The 11382-nt window shown below is 32.8% G+C and overlaps 1 protein-coding gene across 1 annotated transcript; it reads right to left on the bottom strand.

Moving 5' to 3' along the window:
- Positions 1 to 4926: 4926 nt before the first annotated feature.
- On the bottom strand, positions 4927 to 10898 carry LOC109796369 (Galactose oxidase/kelch repeat superfamily protein). The gene is made up of 2 exons (XM_083059307.1): positions 9890 to 10898; positions 4927 to 5481 (listed from the first exon to the last, which is right to left on the bottom strand). Exons 1-2 carry the CDS (start codon positions 10789 to 10791, stop codon positions 5190 to 5192), a joined length of 1194 nt encoding a protein of 397 aa, XP_082915433.1. The 5' UTR covers positions 10792 to 10898; the 3' UTR covers positions 4927 to 5189.
- Positions 10899 to 11382: the final 484 nt, after the last annotated feature.

Here is an 11382-nt window from a genome sequence, read left to right as displayed (position 1 = left end):
TGATTTTCAAATTTTTTAAAAATTTACAAATTTGATCTATGCATTAAGAACTTTAAATTGAACGGTTAGATCGTTAAAATTTGATGTAGAACATAAATTATTGAACGGAATAAGTTTAGGTAGACTTACTCCTAAAATAAAATAATCTCTCCTCATATTAAAAAAAAAAAAAAAACAAAAAAAAAACGTGTAACTCCTACACTCTAATCTCAATTAAGGAGCAATTACCTAAGCTCATCATATACCAACTTTTGAGGCAAGAAAATAAGAACAATATTACATTAATCACGTTTTGAATTAGATCAATAACATTAATTTAAAAATTTCCAACATAACCTTTATCGTTATCTTAGCCTGACAGCTAGAAGACCAATCTAATTCTTAAGGTAAAACAAAGTGAAACTATTTTCCTTTTTATATATCCAATAGGATTAAAAATGAATTTATATTCAACATATTTGAAACATTTATCACAAATTTACTGAACTAAAATCAAGAATGATACCCTCACGATACTTTAGCATACGACAATGAAACCACTATTGTTGCATATAGCATCAAGAATTAGAGGCTAGCGTTGGATGTAGGCTAAATCGGTTGGAAAATGATTCTTGCACACTCTTGATTTGGATATATATATATATATATATATATATATATATATATATATATATATATATATATATATATATATATATATATATATATGTATGGGTGATGTGATAAAAAAAATAAAGAAAAATAAGAACTATTTATAGAATATTTATTATTTATGTTTTCAAGTATATACCATCACCAATTAAGTCAATTAACATATTTTACATCAAGATTTTAAATTGATTATTAAATAACTTATGTAATAAAAAAAAACATGATGACATAATCGACAAGAATAACTTTTATTCTCTAATGTTTTGTTTGGACAAAGGAAAGAATTGAAGAGAATAAAAGAAAAGAATATGTAAAAATTGATTTAATAAAAAATAAATAAGAAATAGAGTAAAATTTGTAATTATTTAATAGAGTAGAATCAGGTGAGAAATAGAGAGAAATTAATATTTTAAAATTATATTTTATATAATTATATTTTTATGTGAAAATAAATTATTTAGACAATTATATTTTTTATTCTTTACTAACTATTTTTAAATATATATTTGACAATGGTGTAGGGATAGTTTTGTCCAATCATTTTTTTTTTTTTGAAAATTCCACACAAATACATTCATAAAAAAGTGAAATTAAATTCACATAAATCTCACCTCAATATCCTGTCAAATCCACTTAAATTTGCTCCTCTAAACACATTTTTTTTAATCCTTTTGATAATTTTTTCCTTTCTTTTTCATTCCGTAATAAATCACATCACCTTCTCATACACAGCATGGGTCTTGTCTTTGCCACCACCAAGGACATTATTTCGGTCATTGTTGTTTTATTTTTTGTTTTCATTTCATACTCGATCTTTTGTATCTGTTTTTATTGTTTACATGATGTAAAAGATGTTTTAGTTTTAATATTATGGTTACTAGATATCCATTGACGATTTAATGTCTGCTGAGACTTTTACAGGTTTGGGTTGTAAAAATAACAAACCAATATTTTAAATAAATAAAAAATACTTCTTACATTGCTTATGCAATAATCTATGAAGTTCCCTTTATAATATCATTTGAAAAAATATTGGTTTTCCAACCTATGCAAGATGTCTAAAATAATCAATATAAAGGTTCTTATAATTTAATATGTCTTGTTTTTATCTCTAAAAATTACCTATACCAGATTACAGACAGAAACATAGATTGAGTTATTTGTATAATTAGATTTAATATGTAATATTTTTATTAAATAAAATTTGTGTAATATATTCATTGTCGATATTTAGACAAAAGAACTGAAATATTTTATATATATTATAGAAACTAAAAAGTATTTTTTTTAATTTGTTAGAAAAAAGTAAATTTACTCCGTAGTTGAGTAAAAGCATATTTTAAGCCAATAAAATTTATAGTTTGGACAAGTTAGATATGCATTTGCTCCGACACAAAACAGAAAATTTTTAGTTTGAATTCATATATAAATTTATGCCTACATACAAACTCTAGATAATGAATATGCAACAACTTTTTTTTCTTCCATTTTTCTTGCTGATCCATTTCAAGCTGGCTTAGGTATGAATCCGAGATCCACCTGACGGTGGTGCAGGGCCGTTCGGAAGCGACTGCAAAAGAAGGCCATAATCCCTCGACAACTCACGATGTAATAATAATGGCCTGCAAGCTACTCCACACTCATGACAACCGACAAAAATGGTAAGAATTATCATGAACACAAGCTGCAGAACTGTGAAGAGGAACCTTCTGTAAGAGAAAACCATGTTTATATTCTCTCTAACTAAGAAAATTGCTCTTGTGAGCTTTGAAGGAGTTCAATTCTTTGGTACAACTACAATGATAATGTCATGAGCTTGTACAAGATATATATAGAATGTAGTGGTGGAATTAAGAGAACATACACAACACATTTCAATTAAATATATTGACTGTACGTGTTGACATTGTTGTTTTTCATTAATATATATAATGTCTATTAAGATATAAATCAGAAGCGTCTTTGATGACTTCTTTAGAAAAATTTTCAAAAATATTTTAAAATTTATATTTAAATAAGTTGTAGTTGACCGTGAACGGTTTTGGGCTTGCGAAATTAGAACCGCATACCTCGGACCCTTAAATGCCTTCCACGAGCAACATGTGTTTGAGAATGAAGACAACTAAATTTGGTCTACAGAATACAACATAGGTTAAATATTACTATACTTCTCACATGGTTGCATTAATTTTAATTTTATTAATTATATTTAATTAATTTTTAATTTCTTTATAATTTTGGTTTGTGAATCCCAAAATTTAGGGCAGATTGATCAGATGACATTGGCTTTAAATAACCTAATTCTTCATATTAATTAAACTTAATTAAGAAAAATTTATTTCTCATTTTACGTGACTATGCAACTAAATCTTCTATTTAAGTTTGTTTCAAAACATACTTTTAAAATGTTATTTATACTATTTGAGAAAGTATTTTTCGGAACTATATTCTAAAATATATTTTTGGAAATATATATATATTGTTAAGTATTTTTTGGAAGTAAATTTAAAAAAAAATTCAAAAAAATATTTTCTAAAACAATATATATATTATTCTAAAAAATACTTTTTAAAAGTATGTTTTAACAAGATAATATAATCGTATCTTAAAAAATCAACAAGTTGTCGTACCTTGAAATATAAAGAGTTATATATATTATTTGCCAAAAACAAAAACACCTGATCAAGTCCACATACAGCCCAAAAGCCTAACGGCCCATTAAGGTCCCTGATGATCTTAACAAATTTTTCTGCCAAAAAGTAAATATAAAAAGAGCCTCATTCTCTCTTTGATATGGCTGTTGGAGTTAGCCCCGAAACAATGACTTCAACCAATCTTTTTCTTTCTTTCATTCGTGAGCTTAAGCATTAGAGTTAAGTATACCATATACAGACTGGTCTGATCCCTTTAAAAATTAGTTCTTGAACTCCATATTTTTAAGAGGATGGATGAGTTAAACCACAAAATAAATGGTTCAAGAACAAATGGATCAGTCTGCAAGCTCAATAAAAATCTAATTTTAAAAAATAAAACTATTAAAATCAAGAGATTTTTTTTTTATTTATCTTTTTAAGCTAAGAAAGCATGAGAAAGAGAAGGAATGCATACGTAGTATTTATATATAATTTATCAATGAATTGCGTGGCCGGTACGTTGAACGGATACGGATGGTAGTAACATAAAGACGTCCCAATCCAAGTTATATAAAGGCCTTGAAAATTGGATAAGTGTGCATGTGCATGCATAAATAGCGGCGTTGGGTGTGTTTTCACCTTTACACGTTGATTTCCTTGCTAACTTGGTCATCACACGAGGCTCACAATGAAAGAACCGATCCAAGATTTCATACCTGCTGGTAATGGTATATATAGCATAGCATATGTGGAGATAATAATAGACTTGCATATTAAATGTTTCTCACATGCAGCCGCTATACTTCTACACTTCATTTGTTTTTCACAAATTAAATTCTTTTATCCAAACTTTAATGTAAAAATATTTTACTACTTCTCATCTGCAACAAATTAGATTCTTCTTTAGTCTTAATTATAAACAACAATTATTAATTTAAAGTTATTATAGGTTAAATTTTTTATACCCTTCATTTATTGTTAATTTTATTTTTTATGTATTTATTTATAACTAACATTAAATATAACAATCACTTAAAATATGAGATATATTTAAAATGAAATTTGAATTTTTAGTAAAATTAATTAAAAATAATCATATTAATTATTTTTCTTAATCTTAATGGTTTATCATGTTACTTATAATTAAGATCAAAAGAGTATAATATAAACAGTATTCAAAAATAACATTTGAAAAAAAATGAAGATTTAGCTACATGATATCAAAATAACTTCGACATGACAAATTCATAACCCATTTAAATAGGTCAGATTGAGTTACACTTCTCATTCCTCCACCCACCTAATTCAATTTACATAATTAAACAACAAATTAACCTATCACCTAATTCAATTTACATAATTAAATAACAAATCAACCTATCAGGTTGACCATTAGATTGGTCTATATTTTTACTTAACTTTTACCAATTGCAATTGACATATGAATTTTTTCTAAAGTGAGATTTATTTTTAATTTAGGGAAATCTAAATGTTATGTATATGACACTGGGTTGTTAAATTCAACAAACGAAAATTTTTATCACTTTCTGTAAAAGCATATGCCAGAAAAGATGCCGAGGTGTGGCCCAAGTTATTCAACACTCAGTACTAATTCAACTAGGGAATATAAAATGAAGCAAAATTTTGAAAGTTACAGCCATTTCTTTATACATTACAAATATTTCAGTACTTTAGGCTTACAACACTGGTAATAGCTGATACTAAGTCACTTATTTCCAAATTTAGATGGTATCGTCTAATATAAAATAGATACCCTGATCAAGACATACTAAATACAGAAATATACAAATAAGCCACCTGCATGGAGCCCGGTGGATGAAATGATGTGATACACGAGAAATTTGGCAGTGATCCCTGTACTATACAAATAGGATGCAACATAATTCATAGAGAAATTGAGCTCAGTACAGCACTATTAATATCTATAGGGTAATTGAAAGGTGATTTCGTGACTAGGGATCTCCATGTCTTCTTTTTTGGGTCATATATTTGAATGAACAGAGTTCCTGCCCTCTTATGGTGTCTGGCCCTTCGCATTTCTGTAAAATCAACAACGCATGAATGTGTCATTACATACAGCTCCCCACCTAATACGACAAAACCAAATGACGGATTGTAAGGAGCTTTTCTTGGCACACGAGACTCGTATAGCCAACGATTTGAAGACATGTCATATCTGCAAGGTGCATTCATCATAACAAAAAAAATGGTCAATATCAGATTTACCAATTCAGAAGCTTTGGAATTGTAATTTACATGTAAACAAGAAAAGTCATGAGACTGTTGCATGATCACTACTAAAGTAGGTGGATTGCAAGCAGTTTACGAAATCTAATACAAGAACCTTACAATGAAGGGGGAAAAGTTGAAAGCACAAGAATCAATTAGGATTCATGTTTTAATGAATATTAGTCTATTTGTTTCAATGCAAAAGGCCATTTGCCGTAAGACAATTAATTTCAACGGAAAAACATGTTTGAATGAATTTGAAGTTGGAAAAAAAAAAAATCAATTCAACAGAAAGTACATTTGATTTTGAGAAAAGCAAAAAACAACTTTCTAGGTGAAAACCTTTATTCTAAATATGTGACCCATCAAAATTTTAAAAACATGCCTTTTTTTTTATCAATAGGAATCGAACTTGTTACATAAGGGTTTACAGCGTGCCTATAGTTACACTTCTAAAATGAATTCTTCAGAACTCCACTCTTAAAATATTCTCAAACATAAAACATTTTTTTCGGCATCAATTATTTCCAAATCAATTCTATCAAAACCTAACCAAATAGACCTTGTACTCCCTCTGTTCTCTATATTAATAAAAAAAAAAACTGATTTTATGCATATTAGAAAAATTAGTTATCTACATTAAATTTTATTATTCTTATAATATTTTTCCTAAATTGTCCTTGTTATAAATATCAAGAGAAGTAATACAACTAAAAAATCATACATTAAAGAAGAGATATTTTATAGAAAATATCATTGAATGAGACAAAAATAGTTAAAATTTGCTTATATTTAAGAAAAAAATAATGTGTTTCTTTTTTACTTATAATAGAAAACATAGATAGTACATATTAACAGCGGTAAAAGTAAAACAATGTATATCTGTTAGCAAGCATTCCACTTCTGGTCCACTAGATGACTGATAATAAGTGATAAGCAAGCTAAGTAACCAGTATAATTATTTAATTATCGCATAGCATTTTATAGCAAACCCTTGTCATTGATTCTTCCTAAAAGTTGACTAAATGAAGCTCAAATAGTCTGGCACAAGGTACTCCCCACAGCATAACCATTGATCAGTTAAGCGAAGCTTTAGGTTATGCTTGCCTCATTTGTCCAATTGCCAAGATCCATCAAAGAGTGAAATTGAAATAACACACAAATTTCAAGTTCAAAGAAACACAAAACATAGCTTACACGTGCAAAGTTACTATGTGTGATTAGAAACATTTGGCAAAAATTTCTATTATTTATATACAAGTGCCAGCTTCATAATAAGAATTTCAAGAGTTTCATGTTTAAGTCACTCCAAATTCTAGGGATGTTCGACTTTAATTTCCCAAACATCAGAATAATTTTTAATTTAGTTTATACATTTTACACTTCACATTACAGCATTCATTTATTTTCTACTGAATTCAACTGAATAATAAATCATGTGATTGACAGACACAACACTACTACTGCAACTGACAACTTTTTCCCCCTAATAACACATTTGGTGCCACAAAACCACAATTGGTTATCATTCATAGACCCTAAATTATAAATGGTAACATGATGAGAGTAGTCTAACCACTACCCTTTTGTATCTCATCTAACCCCAAATCTGCATCTGCCCGACCACTGGCCCAGGTCCTGGTGTGAGTGTGATACACAGAAAGACCAAGGGAGTTGCAATAACACAGGACTAGACAAGCATGTTGATTAGCCAGGAAAACTAATTGTTCAATAACTGACTCATTTATTCATTCTATAGCTATAATGAGTAGTAAGAAACTAATATACAAATTTCATAAGGAGAGGTATGCTATTTACTTTCCCGTAAATGTGCACCACTTCTACAGTTCTACACCTGCAGTCCTGCACCCACCAGGTGCTATCAAATTTAACTGGATCCTTGCGAGAATCACCTAAACTTTAATTGGACTAACCAAAAAAATTTATGTGATGCTCAAATTTGTGCGCACATCAAACCAAGGTTGTTGAACTCAGATCCTACCTTGGATATGGAAAAGGAGGCAAGAATGCAAAACTTGAAATCAAAACACAAAACATAAGTTCCTACCTATTATGTAAAATTGTAATGCATTTTGGGACACAAAAACCCGGTATCACTACCTTATGAAGAAGGATTTGATGAAAGACATATTCCTACTAAAGCAAGACCAATAAAAATGAGTAAAGAATACCAAAAGTATTACAAGAAAGAAATCCAAGAGTATTTAGAAAAAACAAACTTATAAGACCTAGCAAATAGAAGAATATTTATTATCAATATTCTTTGACCCTTAATATCTTATTCAGTTTACAAATACTGTTTTTCATAATATGTGTGTTGATATTTCATTATGAGCTTGCAAGGCCTTTATGGTATAAAACCCTCATCAGTTCTGTTTCACCAATTTAATATAATATTTTAGATTTATTTTTGATCAGCCATGGGGGAGTCAGGAGTGTCAGCCTGTCTGTTAGAACCAAGTAGAGTAAGAAGGTGGTCCCACTCCATAGGATTGGTGGTCCCAATATAGGATGCATATCAAGTGTGAATGAAACATTTATATTCAACTTACATGGATGGTCGTTATTAAATTGAAGTAAAACCAATGTTAACCATCCATGTAAGACTAAATGGTCAACATTAGGTCATTTCACTTGATATGTCCCCTGTAAATATAAAAATAGAACTTAAGTTTATGCACTATCAGTATAAAATTGTTATTCACAAGCATCCGATAGGGCTTTACCCTACTATCACATCATCCTATTCTTTAATATGATATGGCGGCAAGGTAAATTCCTATTGGATGTCTATATAATAAATTATACACTGACAATATATACAAATTAAACTCATCAAAATAACACAAATAAGGAGTCACTGTCATTAAACCCAACCCAATTATTAACTCGGTTGAGCTATTTGGTCACTGCAAGTCACAATTTGAAACGGATACACAAACACTTGCACATGCACACTCTAAGGTTTAAAAGACTATAATGCAAGCATTTAAATACATTTTTTTAACAAGTTCAAAACACAAGCAGACAACCTATATGTAAAATACAAGATCAATATCACAACTACTAGTTTATAGTATATAATACAATTATATCCAAGGATGAAAATTTGAATTCTTTCTTCAACAAAAAAATCTGAAACGTGTCTTTTTCCTTATGTCGTTTAATATTGTTTGCCTAGATTTTAAGATTGCGTAATGGGTAGAAGCCTTATAACAAAACAACAGCCTCCAACCTACCAAAGACAAGACAGCCCTTCAATCAAACCAAATGCCTACTAAAGACAAACAAAATCCCAACAAGAAATGATAGAGGACCAAAATAGAGGAATACAGCTTAGAAACAACACATGCAACCAGAAAAACCAACACTCAGTTCAGTACAAGTCACTCAAACCATGAAACCCAGCGGAGAACACGTGAACAGGAAAACACACAAACCAGAAACAGGGGAAGTAAAAAATCCACAAACTCGGTCCAAGTAGAAGTCCCACATCCCAAAACTCTTGATCAAAGATGCATGATCACCCATCTTAATTTTACTCCATTGCTGAGCTCAAGACACCTAGCCTAGGACACACTCCACTGCAGTATCATAGTCGTTGGAAGGGAATTGATTTTGAAAGAAAAAGATGGAATTCAGTTTGAGTATACTGAACGGGGTGGTTTAAGTTTAGGTGTGCCAGAGTTTTTTTTTATGTGGGCTGGACAGGGCATTATTTTGCTCTGCCCAACCCACAAACATGCTTTTAGTGGAAATTTGAGAACAGCTAGAAACGCAGATTCAGTGAGCTTTTATGAGTAAGAACATGATTCATCTCCAATTCCAGAAAACCATGTTATCACCTGTGCATAGGATTGCAGAATCTGGCACAACATGAAGAACCAATTCTACGATCTGGAATACGTACAATTATGACTACCATGCACCAAACAAGTGCCTAAAAAGAACTCCTCAAAAGAAAAACCACAACTAGGGTATAATTGACAGATCAAACTTCACAAAAAGGGGAAGAAAATCCAAATTCCAATCAAAACACAAAGCACAAACTTGTCCAGAAACACAATGAAGCATACTTACATAATAATAAAAAAATCATTATTCACGAATAGAAGTAGAGACACGCATTAAGAATTAGTTTAAATCACAAGCCAAGATGATCACACTTGACAAGTATCCTCTACTAGAGAGTAGAGACAATGATGTTTGCACATTCAATGAAACCCTTTTATCATGGTCAGAGGCCCAAGTATCCTCCACTACAGTTAATTAATTAACTAAGCAGGCAATTGGTATGAATTTAGAAAGAGAGAAAGAGAGAAAGTGTAAAGTACCTCAAAATCTCATTCCCATCAAGCATAAAAAGCTGGGGAAATCCAGTATGAATATCATCAACCACCACAATCTTCCCGGCCCTAACCCTCTCCCCATCCCCCCACATATCCCCAACCTCCCTCCACGCGCCGCCCTCCAGTCCCATCACCACGGCGTCCCTATAATACTCGTCGACCGGAAACACCCCCGAAATGGTCCTTGAGGCGCCGTAGCCTCCCATGACCCAGAACTCCGCCCCCTCCCGGGCCACAAAGCCGACGCAGCCGGCGCGAAAGCCGGGAAGAGGATCCATGGGCACCCAGCGGTCCCCGGCGACCTCGTAGCGCTCGACGGAGCGAATCCTGGTCCCGGCGGCCCCGAACATGGTGTGGCGGGAGCCACCGCCGGCGACGAGAATGGCCCCGGGGAGGAGGGCGCAGGCGAAGCTGCCACGGGGAGAGAGCATCGGCGCGAGGGGCTCCCAGGAGAAGTCGTGGAGGTTGAAGCGGAAGGCGGCGGCGGAGGGGGAGGGGCGGTCGATGGGGAAGGAGCGGGTGTCGAAGTGGGAGCCGCCGAGGACGTAGAGGTGGGGGCCGAGGGCGAGGGCGGCGAAGTTGCAGAGGCCGTAGACGTGGGGGTTGCAGGGCATGGGGGGGAGGGGGCACCAGGCGAGGGCTTTTGGGTCGAAGAGGAAGGGCGATGCGATTGAAGGGTCCTGCGGGAATATGCATAGAAGCTGATTCCGTTTATTCAATGAGGTTAGGAAGGTTTTTGAGGATAGCAGCAGTTTCCATGATTTGCACGTCACTTTCAGCCTCCCGTGGTGGGCGTACGGCACCTTCGACAGGATCCACGCCCCCACGTCGTTTGGCAGTCCCGGGATCACCATACCCAGATCTCCGCCCTCGCAATCGCAATTCATCTTCTCTCTCAACGCATTATTAACTTTTTCAGCAACACACTCCGCTGTCACGGCTCTGGCCTCTGACTCCCTAATCCAAGCCAAGCATACACTTGCCCATTTCTTTTATATCAAACTAACACCCTATTTATATTCATTTCTCTCCTAACTTACTTTTCTTTACCTTTTTCCTAAACATATCACTATTTTTTAATCTTTTTACTTTCTAACTACTTTTTCACAACTATCTGTCAACTCCAATCCAACTCTCTTATAGTTGGCTAAACGACCACTGTGGTGCGCTTTTAGAAACTTATTACTAAAATGGGGCTGTTTTAAAATATTTTACACCTTTAGGGCTTTTTTACTGGGTGTCGCTATGGCCCATAGCGACATCCATGACACGTGTTTTTTTTTTTTTTTTGCTTGGTTGGGTTGGATCAGTGTCGCTATCAGCTGGTCCACCACAGCTGATGGGCTTAAAAAAATTATGTAGCCCATAACAACACTGGGTAAACAAAAAAATAAAAAAAAAGGAAAATAATAATAATGTAAAATAAATATAATAAAGTGAACTATTTATTATATAATTATAAAAAGAAAATTAAGTTT

Source organism: Cajanus cajan, chromosome 6 (genome assembly GCF_000230855.2).
Source record: "Cajanus cajan strain Asha chromosome 6, NIPB_CcT2T_4, whole genome shotgun sequence".
NCBI lineage: Eukaryota > Viridiplantae > Streptophyta > Magnoliopsida > Fabales > Fabaceae > Cajanus > Cajanus cajan.
Note: the sequence above shows the minus strand (reverse complement) of the source record. Positions and strands in the feature narration are given on the sequence as shown.

Bases quoted from the DNA above. Each gene is read 5' to 3' on its own strand.
- LOC109796369 (XM_083059307.1), bottom strand. From the start codon at position 10,791: ATGAATTGCGATTGCGAGGGCGGAGATCTGGGTATGGTGATCCCGGGA. The intron at 5,482-9,889 runs GTACTTTACACT...TGCACCTTGCAG, and splicing joins GATGGGAATGAGATTTTGAG to ATATGACATGTCTTCAAATC.